The following is a 20,000-nucleotide window of genomic DNA, read 5'->3' as shown; positions in this document are numbered from 1 at the left end:
AGTCAATACAATCATTACGGTATACATAAAGAGTTTTAATTCAAAACACAAAGAGCAAACTGAAAACATGAGCCAAAAATCAAAAATTACACCCCCAAAATTAAAATGAACAAAAAGCCACAGGAAGCAGTAAGCCATGGGTTAACGAGACTTGGAAAACAGGTGGGTGACACACAGGGGAGGCGACCACAGGTGAAAGCAATGTACAATCACAACGATAAGTTTCAAGCCATCAATATTTTTTTCATACTAATGATTATACATAAGAATATTGAGTATTATCCGTTTGTTCAACATTAAAATAAAATAAAAAACAATTCAAATTTGACTTCATATACCAACTGCCAGGTCTATTTACATAAAAAATCAAATCAGTTTGGATAAATATAAAATGGAAAACTACTCCAAAATGAACCCAAAGTCAGTTCTTATAGTTAAAAAAGGAAAAGAATGTAGTTTACAAAGCTAATAGAAAATTCTGAAGATTAAATGAAATAAAACAACATTTGACTTGTTTTTCTCTTTTTCAAACAGACACAAATTCACAGCAAAATAATTTTATCAACATGATTCAAAAATGACACGAGGGATTCTCATCATTTTTGCCAATTAATAGATAACATACACACACACACATTTGTGTCTTTTAAGTCTTATGAATAAATCCTTGGCAACAAACTTAGTATTATGTATTATTAAGTATTTTTAACCAACGTGTTGAACCAAAAATTGAGCAAAGGAAGGGCTTTTCGCCACTGCGGGTTGTTAAGTCTTCTTTTCAGGTTCCCTTCTGTCAAAATGTTGGAACATTAACTGCACCTGGAAAAGGTTTTTGAATTGTGTAGCTTTTTAATTAGGCTGTTGTAGCGAATCTGTGGCCACAGACTGAGCAGGAAAACATTGTTCTCCTGTGTGGGTTAATAAGTGTTCTTTTAAGTTTTGCTTGTGTGTAAATCTTTGACCACAAACTGAACACGAAAATGGTTTTTCACCAGTGTGGGTTCTTGTGTGCTTTTTTAAGGTTCCCTTCTCTGTAAATCTTTTACCACAAACTGAACACGAAAATGTTTTTTCACCAGTGTGGATTCTTGTGTGCTTTTTTAAGTTTCCCTTCTCTGTAAATGTTTTACCACAAACTGAACACGAAAATGGTTTTTCACCAGTGTGGGTTCTTGTGTGCGTTTTTAAGAGTCCCTTCTGTGTAAATCTTTGACCACAAACTGAACACGAAAATGGTTTTTCACCAGTATGGATTTTTGTGTGTTTTTTTAAGATTCCCTTCTGTGTAAATCTTTGACCACAAACTGAACACGAAAATGTATTTTCACCCGTGTGTGTTCTTGCATGACTATCCAAGTCTCTTTTCTGTGTGAATCTTTGACCACAAACTGAACACGAAAATGGGTTTTCACCCGCGTGTGTTCTTGTGTGTATTTTTAAGCTTCCTTTCTCTGTAAATCTTTTACCGCAAACTGAACACGAAAATGGTTTTTCACCTGTGTGTGTTCTTGCATGACTATTTAAGCTTCCCTTCTGTGTGAATGTTTGACCACAAACTGAACACGAAAATGGTTTTTCACCTGTGTGTGTTCTTGCATGACGATTTAAGTGTGTCTTCTGTGTGAATGTTTGACCACAAACTGAACACGAAAATGGTTTTTCACCTGTGTGTGTTCTTGCATGACGATTTAAGTGTGTCTTCTGTGTGAATGTTTGACCACAAAGTGAACACGAAAATGGTTTTTCACCTGTGTGGGTTCTTATGTGCCTTTTTAAGTTTCCCTCGTCTGTGAATCCTTGACCACAAACTGAACACGAGAATGGTTTTTCACCAGTGTGGGTTCTTGTGTGTATTTTTAAGCTTCCTTTCTCTGTAAATCTTTTACCGCAAACTGAACACGAAAATGGTTTTTCACCTGTGTGGGTTCTTATGTGCCTTTTTAAGTTTCCCTCGTCTGTGAATCCTTGACCACAAACTGAACACGAGAATGGTTTTTCACCAGTGTGGGTTCTTGTGTGCCTTTTTAAGTTTCCCTCGTCTGTGAATCCTTGACCACAAACTGAACACGAGAATGGTTTTTCACCAGTGTGGGTTCTTGTGTGCCTTTTTAAGTTTCCCTCGTCTGTGAATCCTTGACCACAAACTGAACACGAGAATGGTTTTTCACCAGTGTGGGTTCTTGTGTGCCTTTTTAAGTTTCCCTCGTCTGTGAATCCTTGACCACAAACTGAACACGAGAATGGTTTTTCACCAGTGTGGGTTCTTGTGTGTATTTGTAAAACTTGCTTATGAAAAACGGCTTTACCGCAAACTGAACACGAAAATGTATTTTCACCTGTGTGTGTTCTTGCATGACTATTTAAGTTTCCCTTGTGTGTAAATGTTTTACCACACATTGTACATAAGGGTTTCACCCCGGTGTGGCTCCTCATATGTCTTTTCAAAGTAGACTTTTTCCCAAAGATTTTTCCACACTGAGAGCATTTCCAGAGTTTGCCGTCCTTAAGACCTTCATTGTCATAAAGCAAGTCTTCGCTTTCTGATAACGGAGCAATTAAATTGTCTGCTTGCCCTTCTGCTGAGGTGCCGTTCGGAGTCTCCGCCCCTCTCCCGGCCACGCCCAGATCATCTTCACTCTTGCAAGGCTCACCAGTTGACACGGTGACATCTTCTTCCTCCTTTTTGATTTGCTGTTGAGGGAACTCTGGCTCCTCCTCTTTAATTTGGGTTAATGTTAAGGTGTGTGCAGGCTCTGCCCCTCTGCTGGTCACACCCAGATCCTCTTCTCTCTTCAGGAATTCACCAAGTGACCAGGTGACATCATCTTCCTCCTTGATTGGAAGTCGCTCGTCTCTCATTTGTTGTTGAGGGAACTCTGGCTCCTCCTCTTTAATTTGGGGTAAGGTTAAGGTGTGTGCAGGCTCCGCCCCTCTGCTGGTCACGCCCAGATCCTCTTCCCTCTTCAGGAATTCACCAAGTGACCAGGTGACATCATCTTCCTCCTTCTTGATTGGAAGTCGCTCGACTCTCATTTGTTGTTGAGAGAACTCTGGCTCCTCCCCTTCGATTTGGGGGAGCTTGAGTTCCTTTTTAAGGCCAGCAGACTCTTTCCCATCAGGACCAAGATATTCTCTGAAACCTGCAAAGACACGAAAATAAATGATATGTATCATAATCTGTCTATCTAACGAGAAGTCCTTTAGGTTAGACTGGGAATGTAAAGTCTTATACAGACGCTCCCCTACTTACGAACGCAATTGGTTCCGAGCGATTGTTCATAAGTTGAATTTGTTTGTAAGTTGATTCAGTGCTATATTTTGTATTATAACTTATGTTTAAGGCCGATATAAGTATATTGAAGGTTTATAAAAGTGCATTTGTATGTTTAAGGCTTGTATAAGTAACACGCATTGGTTTGTACTGAAAAAAAAACATTTAATAAAATGGAGAGAATATGTACAGTACTGTAAAGAGAGAGAGAGAGATTTATGTATTAGAAACTGGCCAAAAGAAGCGACCTAATGACGATTGCACATTTTCTTCTTTTTTTCCATCATAAATGATGCGGTAGCACTGTATTCAATTGATTTGCAAACTTTGTGCAACGTTCAATATTTGGGTCCTGCTGCTCGATCTTTCTGTTTATAAAAGGTACTGACGGTCGAACGATTGAAGTTGTATGCCCGTGAAACAATCGCCACTCTCACGCGCATCAAGCTTCGTTATTATTGCCACTCGTTTCAAATGAAATGGCTTGCCTCTTCCTTGCAACTCCCTCAATAGAAGCCTTTAGCTTTTTACCAACCATATTCAATATTGGATGCATGAGATATTTAATGATACATATGAAAAAGGTTCTTTGCACACTGGAGATACATTCACACACTTCCGCATTGCAACGAAGAAGGTAGATGCTGGGTGAGCTGAGCTCTCACAGCGCCAGGCGTCGGTATTAGCGGCGGAAAGAAGTACTACTCCGAAAAAGGCGCGAAATACAAAATTGGACTTGCGAACATTTTTGGACTTAAACGCAATTTGTAGACATGTTCGTATGTACCGTTGTTCGTAAGTTGAATGTTCGTAAGTAGGGGAGCGTCTGTACTTATACCGGCGGTGGTTAGACTGGGAATGTAAAGTCTTATACTTATATCGGCGGTGGTTAGGCTCGTAACATGACATTAACTTGAAATTTAACTGAAATCAACTCAAATGACTATACACACCCACACATATTCGACCACATGGAACCATCTCAATAAGCTTGTATCTCCAATTTGTCTCATATCTCAAGGAAAAAAAATGCTCGGAATTTAGCTCGTTTCTCAAATTTCCCGTAAATTGGGACACTCGTATGTCAAGGTATTCCTGTAATATGCTGGCTGCCACAGCAAATGTTCTATTAATAAGGAATAATTAAAGCACTTGCGGGTGACCCACATTGTAATCAACAAATTGAGGAAAACAGAGTTCACCTTCAAAATTAAAGTACAATTAAGAGCACACCTACACATTTCAATGTTTAAAAATGTTTTGTTTTATTAAACCCAAAGGATTCTTTAATCTCATCTCATTTTCTGAACCGCTTTATCCTCATCAGAGTCGGGGGGGTGCTGGAGCCTATCCCAGCTGACTTTGGGCCAGAGGCAGGGGGCACCCTGAATTGTTGGCCAGCCAATCGCAGGGCACAACAAGACAGACAACCATTCACACTCACACTCATACCTAGGAGCAATTTAGAGTGTCCAATCAGCCTACCATGTCTTTAGAATGTGGGAGGAAGCCGGAGTACCCGGAGAAAACCCACACGCGTCAAAATAAAAAGGTAAAAAAATTGAAAAAAGCCTTTCTATAAATGGTCATTTTTAAAGAAACTAATGCTTTACTATACATGGTCTTTTTTATTATTAAAAAAAGCCTTACTATGCAAAGTCTATGCATGTCTATGGAGTGTGGGAGGAAACCGGAGTACCTGGAGGAAACCCACGCAGGCCTGGGGAGAACATGAAAACTCCACAAAGGTGGACTTGACCTGGATTTGAACCCAGGACCCCAGAGCTGTGAGGCCGACGCGCTAACCACTCGCTCCTCTGGGCCGCTTTTCACATTTTTAAGAACTTAAAAAAATTATAAAAATCTTCAGTGTTGAGTCCTAGTAGCAAGCGGAAGACATGGGAGTTGCTTCCGCTTGAAAAATAATTAAAAAAATAAAAAACATTTTCCCCATAAAAAATCCGCGATGTAGTGAAATGCTGAGGGATTACTGTATTGAATTTCCAATTGCAGCACACAGATATAGCACTAACACAATTACCATTAAGCCTTAATGATGAAGGGAATATATAGATATAAAAATTGACCCACCTTCTAGTCTGTGAAGGACAACTTTTGCATGCATTATTTTGCAAAATATCGAGTTTTCCTCGTGGAACGTTGCTGCTCTTTTCCCACACGTAAATTCTGATGGAGACGCCATTGATAGCTGCTAGCTAGGCTAAGTTAAAGAGGGCGCAAAGCTTCAAAGTTCTTCGACGACTTGAAGAGTTGTTCCTTTGATATATGCTAACAGGCTGAGCTAAAGTAGCCCGCAAAGCTTCAACGAGGTCTTGAAAATGATTTTGGCTGATATTTAAGGTCATAAAGTAGCTTATGTAGACACGACGGGGACCCATAGGTTAAGTCTGGTGGCGAAAACTGCGCATGCGCGGTTGTAGCGTCACTTCCTTCGATTTATAAATGTAAGAGAGTCGGAAATAGGAAATAATTATTCTTCAAACGTTCTGACACGTGATTTGTGCAAAAAAAAATTGCACAGGTTTTTATTAAATTAAACATAAATCACTTGAAGATTGCGTCTCAAAGGAGGCGTCGCAAAACGCGCATGCGCAGAAAAACGTCCTTGATAATGGAGCTGTTGCTGTTTCGCCGATTGGCATCACGGGAGAAGTAGTTCTTCAATGAAACGGTTTGAACTCGCAGGAATCAGTCTCTTATTTAGGTATCGCTCTCTCGTGGTCAGGAGAAAATTTGTTTAATTTTAATTTCAGTATTCGTGGACATTGTACACAATAATTAAGACACTGTCAATCACAAGTTATCGAAGAAGCGCATTTTAAGAAATCATATTAGAAAATTAGCAATTTCTCAAAGCTATTTTAAACCCAAAAGGAAAAGTTTGTTTCGCCACCAAAACTTAACCTATGGGTCCCCGACGTGTCTAGCATAAGCTACTTTATGACCTTAAATATCAGCCATATATATATATATATATATATATATATATATATATATATATATATATGTATATATATATATATATATATATATATATATATATATGTATATATATATATATATATATATATATATATATGTATATATATATATATATATATATATATATATATATATATATATATATATATATATATATATATATATATATATATATATATATATATATGTGTGTGTGTGTGTGTGTGTGCGCACACACACACACACGCACACAAACACACACATGTATAGCGCATGCGCAGAATAAATCATTCATGATACGATCAAAATAGTTCCACACTGGGAGAAATTCAGAATTATCAATAATTACGTAAAAGTCCATCCAACAGACCCACGACACTTTGATAAAGTTTATTTCCTTATACTAAACACTTTGGCCAAACGATACATTTTCTGTATCAGTCACGTGGTTCTTTTCGGCACAGTGACGCACCAGTGTCGCTCGTTCATCACTATTTATCAGCAAAACCTGCTTTAGCTTAGTCCAGCTAGCATCTTTCAAAGAAACAAGTCGTCGAATAGCTTGTTTATACTTTAGCTTAATTTAGCTAGCAGCTATCAAAGGAACAAGTCGCCGAAGAGATTGTTTATGCTGTAGTTTAGCTAGCAGCTATCAAAGGAACAAGTCGACGAAGAACTCGTTGTAGGTTTCCTGGCTAATTTAGCTTAGCCTAGCTAGCAGCTATCAAAGCCGCCGCCATCATCAGAATTCACGTGTGGAAATGTCGGCAAGAACACAACGGCCAAAGCTCCAGGAGGAACTTTTTGAGGTCAAACAGGAGCATTCAACTCACGAGCAATTGACAGTTTGCAACATAACGCACGAGAAAGTTGTTCTTCATAGACTAGAAGGTGGGTTCACGTTTTATTTCCATATAGTCCCTTAAAGGTATTCTATTGACATGACACTATAGTAGCGTACGTACATTTTCATGAATTTGCACTAGCACCATTCGAAGAAAGACGTAATAAATTATATTTCTATTTAAATTAACCACTCAAGGAGGGAAAGAATGAGTCTCAACGCGTGTTAATACTTAACAACGGCATTAAACAGTAGCTTTCCTATTATTGTATCCTTATCACAAACAAACAATGTATTTTTCAAATTACGCAAAGCGCGAGCGCCCCCCAGAGGCGTTCAAGAGTCATTCCTGCTACTCGCCCTCCAATTTTGGCTACATGCTTGAATGACATAACACTTATTTGCATGCTGTAAATCGAAAATTCAAATACTAGAGATATAGATGCACTAAACAACAACGAGAGCAGCGTTCAAACAACGGTGTCAAAGTTGCGGCCCGAGGGCCAAATCTGGCCCACTGCCACTCGTTGGTGCTGCCTGCGAAATTCTTTTCCTTTTTTTAAACTATAAGAACTGACTTTGGGTTCATTTTGGAGTAGTTCTTTTCGCTTATATTTATCCAAACGGATTTGATCTGTATGTAAATAGACCTGGCAGTCGGTAAATGAAGTCAAATGTGAATTGTTTTTTTTACATTTTATTGTAATGTTGAACAAACAGATAATACTCAATATTCTTATTTATAATCATTAGGATGAAAAAAAATGTTGATGGCTTGAAACTTATCGTTGTGATTGTCCATTGCTTTCACCTGTGGTCACCTCCCCCTGTGTCACCCACCAGAGAGAGGGGAGAGAGAGAGAGAGGAGAGAGATATTAAATCGGATTTAAAGAACTGGATGAAAAGCCTTAAATATTTTTTTATAGATCTAAAACAATGTTTATTTGATCTTTTTTTCTTAGTAAGGGAAGATGTCTTAATCATTTGTTGAAAATATTTCTGTATAGTTATTTTTACATTTTACAAAATACTTATTGAACTAAAACACAAAAAGAAAAAAAATGGAGGGAAAAATTGCAAATATTCATTAAAAATGGGAAAATCAAGACATAATTTACATGTAGTGGTTGGTCCAGATTGAATGAATAATGTTAATAAAAGAAAAAACAAACTTTTCCTTTTGGGTTTAAGACACCTTTGAGAAATTGCTAATTTTCTGATATAATTTCTTAAAATGTGCTTCTTCGATAACTTGTGATTGACAGTGTCTTAATTATTGTGTACAATGTCCACGAATACTGAAATTAAAATTAAACAAATTTTCTCCAGACGACGAGAGAGCGGTACCTAAATAAGAGACTGATTCCTGCGAGTTCAAACCGTTTCAATGAAGAACTACTTCTCCCGTGATGCCAATCGGCAAAACAGAACAGCACCATTATCAAGGACGTTTTTCTGCGCATGCGCGTTTTGCGACGCCTCCTTTTGAGACGCGATCTTCAAGTGATTTATGTTTAATTTAATTTTCAATTAAATTCAAACCTGCGCAAACATTTATTGCTCAAACCACATGTCAGAACATTTGAAGAATAATTATTTCCTATGTCCAACTCTCTTACATTTATAAACTTAATGCATCGAAGGAAGTGACGCTGCCACCACGCATGCGCGGTTTTCGCCACCAAACTTAACCTATGGGTCCCAGTCGTGTCTAGCTTAAGCTACTTTATGACCTTAAATATCAGCCAAAATCATTTTCAAGACCTCGTTGAAGCTTTGTGCGCTACTTTAGCTTAGCCTGTTAGCATATATCAAAGGAACAACTCTTCAAGTCGTCGAAGAACTTTGAAGCTTTGCGCCCTCTTTAACTTAGCCTAGCTAGCAGCTATCAATGGCGTCTCCTTCAGAATTTACGTGTGGGAAAAGACCAGCAAAGTTCCACGAGGAAAACTCGACATTTTGCAAAATAATGCATGCAAAAGTTGTCCTTCACAGACTACAAGGTGGGTCCATTTTTATATCTATATATTTCCTAAACCATTAAGGCTTAATGGTAATTGTAGAAGTGCTATTTTTGTGCGCTGCAATCCCTCAGCATTTCACTACATCGCAGATTTTTTAATGCAAAAATATTTTTTATTTTGTAAATTATTTTTCAAGCGGGAGCAACTCCCATGTCTTCCGCTTGCTACTAGGACTCGGCACTGAATATTTTTATTTTATTTTAAGTTCTTAAAAATGTGAAAAAGCAGCCCAGAGGAGCGAGTGGTTAGCGCGTCGGCCTCACAGCTCTGGGGTCCTCGGTTCAAATCCAGGTCAAGTCCACCTTTGTGGAGTTTTCATGTTCTCCACAGGCCTGCGTGGGTTTCCTCCAGCTACTCCGGTTTCCTCCCACACTCCAAAGACATGCATAGACTTTGCATAGTAATGTTTTTTTAATAATAAAAAAGACCATGTAAAGTAAAGCATTAGTTTCTTTAAAAATGACCATTTATGGAAAGGCTTTTTTTCAAAAAAAAATTACCTTTTTATTTTGACGTGTGTGGGCTTTCTCCGGGTACTCCGGCTTTCTCCCACATTCTAAAGACATGGTAGGCTGATTGGACACTCCAATTTGCTCCTAGGTATGAGTGTGAGCGTGAATGGTTGTCTATCTTGTTGTGCCCTGCGAATGGCTGGCCAACAATTCAGGGTGCCCCCCCGCCTCTGGCCCAAAGTCAGCTCGGATAGGCTCCAGCACCCCCCACGACTCTGATGAGGATAAAGCGATTCAGAAAATGAGATGAGATTAAAGAATCCTTTGGGTTTAATAAAACAAAACATTTTTAAACATTGAAATGTGTAGGTGTGCTCTTAATTGTACTTTAATTTTGAAGGTGAACTCTGTTTTCCTCAAACTGTTGATTACAATGCGGGTCACCCGCAAGTGCTATAATTATTGCTTGTTAATTAAACATTTGCTGTGGCAGCCTGCATAATACAGGAATACCTTGACATACCAGTGTCCCAATTTACGAGAAATTTGAGAAACGAGCTAATTTCCGAGCATTTTTTTTCCTTGAGAAATGAAACAAATTGGAGATACGAGCTTATTGAGATGGTGGTCAAATATGTGTGGGTGTGTAGTCATTTGAGTTGATTTCAGTTAAATTTGAAGTTAATGTCATGTTACGAGCCTAACCACCGCCGATATAAGTATAAGACTTTACATTCCCAGTCTAACCTAAAGGACTTCTCTTTGGATAGACAGATTATGAAACATATCATTTATTTTCGTGTCTTTGCAGGTTTCAGAGAATATCTTGGTCCTGATGGGAAAGAGTCTGTTGGGCTTAAAAAGGAACTTGAGCTCCCCCAAATTAAAGAGGAGGGGCCAGAGTTCCCTCAACAACAAATGAGAGGCGAGCGACTTCCAATCAAGAAGGAAGATGATGTCACCTGGTCATTTGGTGAATTCCTGAAGAGAGAAGAGGATCTGGGTGTGACCAGCAGAGGGGCGGAGCCTGCACACACCTTAACATTAACCCAAATTAAAGAGGAGGAGCCAGAGTCCCCTCAACAGCAAATCAAAAAGGAGGAAGAAGATGTCACCGTGTCAACTGGTGAGCCTTTCAAGAGTGAAGATGATCTGGGCGTGGCCGGCAGAGGGGCGGAGACTCCGAACGGCAGCTCAGCTGAAGGGCAAGCAGACAATTTAATTGCTCCGTTATCAGATACCGAAGACTTACCTTATGACAATGAAGGTCTTAAGGACGGCAAACTCTGGAAATGCTCTCAGTGTGGAAAAACCTTTGGGAAAAAGTCTACTTTGAAAACACATATGAGGAGCCACACTGGGGAGAAACCCTTATCATGTACAGTTTGTGGTAAAACATTTACACACAAGAGAAACTTAAATATTCATGCAAGAACACACACAGGTGACAAACCATTTTCGTGTTCAGTTTGTGGTAAAAGATTTACACACAAGCAAAACTTAAAAACGCACACAAGAACCCACACTGGTGAAAAACCATTTTCGTGTTCAGTTTGCGGTAAAGCCTTTTCTAAAAATGAATCCTTAAAAATCCACATAACAACCCACACTGGTGAAAAAAATTTTTCGTGTTCAGTTTGTGGTAAAAGATTTACAGAGAAGGGACACTTAAAAACGCACACAAGAACCCACACTGGTGAAAAACCATTTTCGTGTTCAGTTTGTGGTCAAAGATTCACACAGAAGGGACACTTAATTAGTCATGCAAGAACACACACAGGTGACAAACCATTTTCATGTTCAGTTTGTGGTAAAAGATTTACAGAGAAGGGAAGCTTAAAAAAACATGTAATAACCCACACTGGTGAAAAACCATTTTCGTGTTCAGTTTGTGGTCAAAGATTCACACAGACGGGAAGCTTAAATAGTCATGCAAGAACACACACAGGTGAAAATACATTTTCGTGTTCAGTTTGTGGTAAAAGATTTACAGAGAAGGGACACTTAAAAACGCACACAAGAACCCACACTGGTGAAAAACCATTTTCGTGTTCAGTTTGTGGTAAAAGATTTACACACAAGCAAAACTTAAAAACGCACACAAGAACCCACACTGGTGAAAAACCATTTTCGTGTTCAGTTTGTGGTCAAACATTTACAAACAAGAGAAACTTAACTCTTCATGCAAGAACACACACAGGTTAAAAGCCAGTCTCGTGTTCAGTTTGTGGTAAAACATTTGCAGATAAGGGAACGATAAAAACCCACACTGGTGAAAAAACAATTTCCTGCTCAGTTTGTGGTCGAACATTTTCCCAAAGGAGAAGCTTAAAAGAACACTTATTAACCCACACTGGAGAACAATGTCTTCCTGCTCAATTAAAAAGCTACACAATTGGAAAAACCTGAAAAGAAGACTTAACAACCCGCAGTGGCGAAAAGCCCTTTCTTTGCTCAATTTGTGGTTCAACACATTGGTTAAAAATACTTAATAATACATAATACTAAGTTTGTTGCCAAGGATTTATTCATAAGACTTAAAAGACACAAATGTGTGTGTGTATGTTATCTATTAATTGGCAAAAATGATGAGAATTCCTCGTGTCATTTTTGAATCATGTTGATAAAATTAGTCTGCTGTGAATTTGTCTCTGTTTGAAAAAGAGAAAACCAAGTCAAATGTTGTTTCATTTCATTTAATCTTCAAAATTTTCTATTAGCTTTGTAAACTACATTATTTTCCTTTTTTAAACTATAAGAACTGACTTTGGGTTCATTTTGGAGTAGTTTTCCATTTTATATTTATCCAAACTGATTTGATTTTTTTTGTAAATAGACCTGGCAGTCGGTATATGAAGTCAAATGTGAATTGTTTTTTTAATTTTATTTTAATGTTGAACAAACAGATAATACTCAATATTCTTATGTATAATCATTAGTATGAAAAAAATATTGATGGCTTGAAACTTATCGTTGTGATTGTACATTGCTTTCACCTGTGGTCGCCTCCCATGTGTGTAACCCACCTGTTCTCCATGTCTCGTCAACCCATGCCTTACTGCGTCCTGCGGCTTTTTGTCCATTTTAATTTTTTGGGGTGTAATTTTTTATTTTGGGCTCAGGTTTTCAGTTTGCTTTTTGTGTTTTTAATTAAAACTCTTTATGTATACCGTAATGATTGTATTGACTCACAACTAGTGATGGGTTTGTGAGCATCACTTGTCGTTTACATACAGTGACCCACTGCTTCGCAGAATACTGACACCTGGTGGACGTTAAAACCCACTGCAGGAAACTATACAAAAAGCCCAAGGGTGCATTAACGTCAACTCGATTTCATGTGGGCCGGACTATATATATATATATATATATATATATATATATATATATATATATATATATATATATAGATATATATAGATATAGATATAGATATAGATATAGATATAGAGATAGAGATAGAGATAGAGATAGAGATAGAGATAGAGATAGAGATAGAGATAGAGATAGATATAGATAGATATAGATAGATATAGATAGATATAGATAGATATAGATAGATAGATAGATAGATAGATAGATAGATAGATAGATAGATAGATAGATAGATAGATAGATAGATAGATAGATAGATAGATAGATAGATAGATAGATAGATAGATAGATAGATAGATAGATAGATAGATAGATAGATAGATAGATAGATAGATAGATAGATAGATAGATAGATAGATAGATAGATAGATAGATAGATAGATAGATAGATAGATAGATAGATAGATAGATAGATAGATAGATAGATAGATAGATAGATAGATAGATAGATAGATAGATAGATAGATAGATAGATAGATAGATAGATAGATAGATAGATAGATAGATAGATAGATAGATAGATAGATAGATAGATAGATAGATAGATAGATAGATAGATAGATAGATAGATAGATAGATAGATAGATAGATAGATAGATAGATAGATAGATAGATAGATAGATAGATAGATAGATAGATAGATAGATAGATAGATAGATAGATAGATAGATAGATAGATAGATAGATAGATAGATAGATAGATAGATAGATAGATAGATAGATAGATAGATAGATAGATAGATAGATAGATAGATAGATATACACATACATATATACATACATACAGACGCTCCCCTACTTACGAACGAGTTAGGTTCCGAGCGATTGTTCATAAGTTGAATTTGTTCGTAAGTTGCTCAGTGCTATATTTTGTATTATAATTTATGATTAAGGCCTATTTAATTATATTGAAGGTTTATATAAGTGCAGTTGTATGTTTAAGGCTTGTATAAGTAACACACACTGGTTTGTACTGAAAAAAACATTTAATAAAATGGAGAGAATACATACAGTACTGTATACATACATTAGAGAGAGATTTACTAGAAACTGGCCGAAAGAAGCTATCTAATGACGATTGCAGTTTTCTTTTTTTCATCATAAATGATGCGGTAGGGTTGGAATAAAACAGGTTGTGCTGGATTATACTATAAATTGCATTTTTGGCAGAAGTTTTATTTAACCAACCATTACCCTGTGACATGGCAATAACAACAAAAAGAGCACAACAGGCTAAACAGGCACCTGTTCATGTAATATAAGAACAGTAATAGAGAGCAACATCATACACAACCTAACTTGTTTACTAAACTCTTGCTGTCACAACAAATCTATGAAAGTCTTCATCTTCAGGATCACTTTTAAATAACTTCACTGACTCCGTCAGTGGCAGAAACACCCAAAGCACACTTCACATGGTATTCAGCGTAAAACAAAAAAGTAAGCATCTATCAAACACCTCAGAGTGTAAGTGGTCCAGCCCAAAAATAAACAAATGCGACTTCTAGTCCAGAAAATACGGTAGTTAACGTTCTAATGTTCATTCATCTTCTGTACCGCGCTTCCTTGTAAGGGTTGCTTGAGCCTATCCCAACTGACTTCGGGCAGACTACACCCTAGATTGGTCGCCAGTCAACCATAGGGCACACAGAGAGACAGACAACCATTCACGCTCACAATCTTACTCATATTGTCATATTTTTAGGCTAATATTGTCAGGCCTAGGGCTAGACAGGTAGGTGGATGCGCCTGTCATTCAATTACAGGTTCAGCAGCAAACAGATTGATCAAAACCAGGTGGGACTCATCGCCATCAAGGACCTACTTAAGCCACCCAGAGCTTCCCTACGTCGCTGGATAGTCTCCAACAGTTTACTGTTAGTGCCTTCTCACGTTATTTCTTGTTTTCCCTGCCTGATATCCGACTTCTTGTTTTTGTCCCAGGACCACGTCTACGGCACACCTCTTGTACCTTTGCCTCGTATTCTCCTACAGACCTCACGGCTCTCGACCTCCACATCAGGTTCACCGACCTTCCTATGCTCCTTCCCTTGTGCCTTCGTTTCATCCGGGCACATTACAATAAAAATAAATCGCCACGATCTCAACTGTCCTTGTGCCTGCTTTGGGGCCCTCCGCCCACGATCACAATAAATTTCTCATCTCACCTCATTTTCTGAACCACTCTAATCCTCACTAGGGTCGCGGGGGGTACTGGAGCCTATCCCACCTGACATTGGGCCAGATGCGGGGGACACCCTGAATTGATGGCCAGCCAGTCGCAGGGCACAAGGAGGCAAACAACCATTGAATCTGACACTCATACCGAGGGGCAATTTAGAGTGTCCAATCAGCCTACCATGCATTTGAACGTGGGAGGAAACCGGAGTAACCAGAGAAAACCCACACAGGCGCGGGAAGAACATGCAAACTCCACACAGGTGGACCGACCAGGATTTGAACCCAGGTCTCCCCCTGTGAGACCGATGCGCTAACCACTCAGACACCAGGCCACCCCCTTCTTATGATATTGACCTTAATAATGTGCTTTTGATTCATACAGTATCTAAGAAATACCACATATGATTTTTCTTGAGATTATATGCTATACGCAAGAAATTGTAAAATTCAACGATTTTAAGGCAATTTTAAGGGTGTGGCTTATACGCAGGGGGGGCTTATATGCGAGAAAATATGGTACATTATCATTATTTCAATATATTACACAAGACTGTGTCCAATCAGCCTACTGTTTTTGGAATGTTGGAGGAAACCGGGGTACCCGGAGAAAACCCACACAGCATACAAACTCCACACAGGGGGACCGACCTGGATTTGAACCAAGGTCTCCCACTGTGATGCCGACACACTAACCAATAAATATGATGTTTATTTATGAAATAACACAGCTTGGAATTTGGGGAGAAAATGATTAAAATTGGGATATTTTGAGAAAAATATAGGATATTTGTGAGTTCAAATGAATTGTCTGAAAAAACTATGATACATGTCGTAATCATGCTTATTGATGGTGGGTTGCAAGATATGCACAGTTCTGTCTTAAGCCATAGTCCTCTTTAGGTCTTGGCATGTCAGTTTAATTCACACATAGTACATGCTTTTTCTCAGGAGACCGCTGCGACTAAAGACATTGGAAACCACAAAGTGAGGAGAAAGATAAATGAGGCTGTTGCCATGGTGTCCGGTTCAGAATATCATTACACCTCTGGTCCATGCCAGGCGTCAAAAACACGTAAGTGTCAGTAACAGACCATCATACTATTGGAAGCAGCAGCTGTCTGAACCACGTTACAATGATGGAGACAGACAATAAGGTCATTCCAGTAAAAAAAAAAAAAAGTGTTCAAAAACCCAATGGAAGTAAGGAGGGATTTCAATAGTTAGTATTAAAAATAACAAGGAGATATTAAAACAAAACATTGTTGAGAAGCATGACTGAACCACCTCTTAGTCCCTCTGCTCTTGGGGTCACAATGACGTGGGTTGCCCCCAAAACAAACTCTGTTCACAAATAAGCTCGGTCTTGCGTCCGCACAGCAAAGTTCCATATGAACAAACGTTTAAATGGAAGACTCGGTGAGTTAACATTCCTGAAAGGAGGTCAAATCATGCATATTAGGCGTACTCACGGTTTTGAGCAGCATGTAGGACAAGAAAACAAAACATCCCCTAAAATGTTCAGCAAACATATCCTTAAAACGTGTCCTCCAAAAACTGATGAAAGTTTAAAAATGCTGAGGCTTTGGAAAGACTCCTCTGGGCTCAAATTCGCCCTGAAGTCAGCTGGGATAGGCTCCAGCAAACCTTGTGAGGGAACGCGGTGCGGATGATGACTGAATGGATGTTTTATTTAGTAACAATGCAAAACATTTATTGTGGTAAACAAATTTAAATATTGCTCAAACCAATATACTGGTCGACTTTTTCTGTTCAATGCATGTATGGTTTGAAGTGTTTTTCAATGGCCTGCTTTTATGCCAAGTTAGCGACTCACTGAGGCTTTGAAACGCTTTGGTGCATGTCGGATTTCTAATGGGATTGAAAGTCATATGTGCCGTCGTTCTTGGAAAAGATGAACGAATTTGTTTGCTAAACACATCTCTCCTTGTCTTTTAATCTGAAAACTTAATTATCAAATTAGTTTGTGGCTCCATTCAAGTACTAGTGCACATGCAACCAGATTTGTTATCATAGGTATCCCAGGTTAGTTCAAGCAACCCACATCTTAATTACAATACATTGCAGACAATTAAGTGTGTTTGGCTTTGTGCAAAATGTGGAAGCTCTTTCCTAACAAAGGAATGAACACGGCGCCGGCTGAGTGATTAACACATCGGCCTCACAATTCTGAGACCGAGCGTGAGACCCCAGGTTCGGACCTTCCTGTGTGGGTTTCGTATGTCCCCCCAGTATTGCGTGGGTTTCCTCCGGGTACTCCGGTTTCCTCCCACATTCCAAAAACATGTACTATGGTAGGCTAATTTGACACTAAATTGCCCATAGGTATGGGTGTGAGTGTGCGTGGTTGTCCGTCTCCTTGTGCCCTGCCTCTGGCCCGGTTCACATCCAGTTATGAAAATACTAAAGCTGCCTTACGGAGTCTGCTGGGATAGGCTCCAGCACCCCCCGCGACCCTAATGAGGATAAAGCGGTTCAGAAAATGAGATGAGATGAGCTCATTTAGAAACTGCATTTTCGCTCTCTTTGGGTTGACTCTGTGTCATACGAAAATTGATTAGATTGTCTGACTCTTTGTGTGTGATAAATATGCAAAAAACACAGAAATCAGGAAGTGGGCAAATACTTTTTCATGGCACTGTATACTGTGTTTCTGCTGTTTTCTGTAATTTGTTACTTATATGATAGCTCAGTCATCCAGTTATGAAAACGCTAAAGCTGCCTTACGTCATCAGGTTAGGAGCTTTGCCCATAACTCAGTAATAGTCTCATTCAGCTCCTAGTATGAAATGAAGGGTGTTCAAAGGAACCAAAAATTCCACAAATAATACATCCATATGTAAAACTTATTTTATGATGTGAATAAACTAAGTTCTTGATGCAAGACACGGAATTGCTGTGGGTAAAATATTCCTTCATAAAGACAAAAGTCTGTTATCTTCTGCTGTTTTTAAATGATTCACAATACTGTACATGTGAAAAAGAGACTGCATGAACAGCTGGCATTGTTTCTCAAAAACATAACTTATTTATCACCACACAATAATCAGAGAGAGCGAGAGAGAGAGAGAGAGAGAAATGACAAATTGAGAAATTCTAAAAAGATTCAGCTGTTAAAAAATAACTTTCCCAACTGGTGCTGTCCCACTCAGAGAATCTATCAATGGCTGAAAGTATTGTATGTTGGCCAACATAATGGTCATCATCTCATTGTCAAATGGATTTGTATAATGAACACACACCAACGCAAGGTCAAATACACATTTTAGAGCCCTTGTTATATAATCCTCATTTAAAGTCTCTCCCCTATTTATCTAATTGTGAATATATTTCTATTTCAGCAATTCATTTTCGCATATAAATGAAAGATAAGACCAATAATAAAGGATAAACAACAAAGGGGAGGCCCGGCAGCGGAAGTGGTTAGCATGTCGGCCGCACAGCTCTGGGGTCCAGGGTTCAAAACAGGTCGGTCCAACTGTGTGGAGTTTGCATGATCTTTCCCGGCCTGTGTGGATTTTCTCCGGGTACTCTGGTTTCCTCCCACATTCCAAAGACATGCATTGTAGGCTGACTGGACACTCTAAATTGCCCCTAGGTATGAGTGTGTGTGGTTGTCTGTCTCCTTGTGCCCTGCAATGGGCTGGCCACCAATTCAGGGTGTCACCTGCGTCTGGCACGAAGTCAGCTGGGATAGGCTCCAGCATCCTCCGCAACGAAGGACATAAAATGACAGAGGGTATGAAATATGGGCATCCATTTAGTGAGGTAAACAAAGCATGTACATATACATACATATCCATCCATACATACATACATATCCATCCATACATACATACATATCCATCCATACATACATACATATCCATCCATACATACATACATATCCATCCATCCATACATACATATCCATCCATACATACATACATATCCATCCATACATATCCATACAGACATACATATCCATCCATACATATCCATACAGACATACATATCCATCCATACATATCCATACAGACATACATATCCATCCATACATATCCATACAGACATACATACATATCCATACAGACATACATACATATCCATACAGACATACATACATATCCATACAGACATACATACATATCCATACAGACATACATACATATCCATACAGACATACATACATATCCATACAGACATACATACATATCCATACAGACATACATACATATCCATACAGACATACATACATATCCATACAGACATACATACATATCCATACAGACATACATACATATCCATACAGACATACATACATATCCATACAGACATACATACATATCCATACAGACATACATACATATCCATACAGACATACATACATATCCATACAGACATACATACATATCCATACAGACATACATACATATCCATACAGACATACATACATATCCATACAGACATACATACATATCCATACAGACATACATACATATCCATACAGACATACATACATATCCATACAGACATACATACATATCCATACAGACATACATACATATCCATACAGACATACATACATATCCATACAGACATACATACATATCCATACAGACATACATACATATCCATACAGACATACATACATATCCATACAGACATACATACATATCCATACAGACATACATACATATCCATACATACATATCCATACATACATATCCATACATACATACATACATACATATATATCCATCCATACATATCCATCCATACATACATATCCATCCATACATACATATCCATCCATACATACATATCCATCCATACATACATATCCATCCATCCATACATATCCATCCATACA

General features: G+C 38.3%; 2 protein-coding genes across 2 annotated transcripts; one reads left to right on the top strand and one right to left on the bottom strand.

The window, feature by feature from the left end:
- Positions 1-20: 20 nt before the first annotated feature.
- Positions 21-5,690, bottom strand: LOC144065874 (uncharacterized). Its single transcript, XM_077589078.1, has 2 exons — positions 5,363-5,690; positions 21-3,140 (listed from the first exon to the last, which is right to left on the bottom strand). The coding sequence occupies exons 1-2, from the start codon at positions 5,472-5,474 to the stop codon at positions 850-852; spliced, it is 2,403 nt and encodes an 800-aa protein (XP_077445204.1). The 5' UTR covers positions 5,475-5,690; the 3' UTR covers positions 21-849.
- Positions 5,691-6,598: 908 nt separating this feature from the next.
- On the top strand, positions 6,599-12,743 carry LOC144065913 (uncharacterized). Its single transcript, XM_077589151.1, has 2 exons — positions 6,599-7,144; positions 10,386-12,743. Exons 1-2 carry the CDS (start codon positions 7,015-7,017, stop codon positions 11,777-11,779), a joined length of 1,524 nt encoding a protein of 507 aa, XP_077445277.1. The 5' UTR covers positions 6,599-7,014; the 3' UTR covers positions 11,780-12,743.
- Positions 12,744-20,000: the final 7,257 nt, after the last annotated feature.

The sequence above is a fragment of the Stigmatopora argus genome, chromosome 20 (genome assembly GCF_051989625.1).
Source record: "Stigmatopora argus isolate UIUO_Sarg chromosome 20, RoL_Sarg_1.0, whole genome shotgun sequence".
In the NCBI taxonomy this organism is placed as follows: Eukaryota; Metazoa; Chordata; class Actinopteri; order Syngnathiformes; family Syngnathidae; genus Stigmatopora; species Stigmatopora argus.
The sequence above is the reverse complement of the archived record's forward strand: the minus strand, read 5'-3'. Positions and strand labels throughout refer to the sequence as shown.

Coding starts and splice junctions, on each gene's coding strand:
- LOC144065874 (XM_077589078.1), bottom strand. CDS start 5,474: ATGGCGTCTCCATCAGAATTTACGTGTGGGAAAAGAGCAGCAACGTTC. Junction 3,141..5,362: donor TGTCCTTCACAGACTAGAAG/GTGGGTCAATTT, acceptor GTGTCTTTGCAG/GTTTCAGAGAATATCTTGGT.
- LOC144065913 (XM_077589151.1), top strand. CDS start 7,015: ATGTCGGCAAGAACACAACGGCCAAAGCTCCAGGAGGAACTTTTTGAG. Junction 7,145..10,385: donor TGTTCTTCATAGACTAGAAG/GTGGGTTCACGT, acceptor GTGTCTTTGCAG/GTTTCAGAGAATATCTTGGT.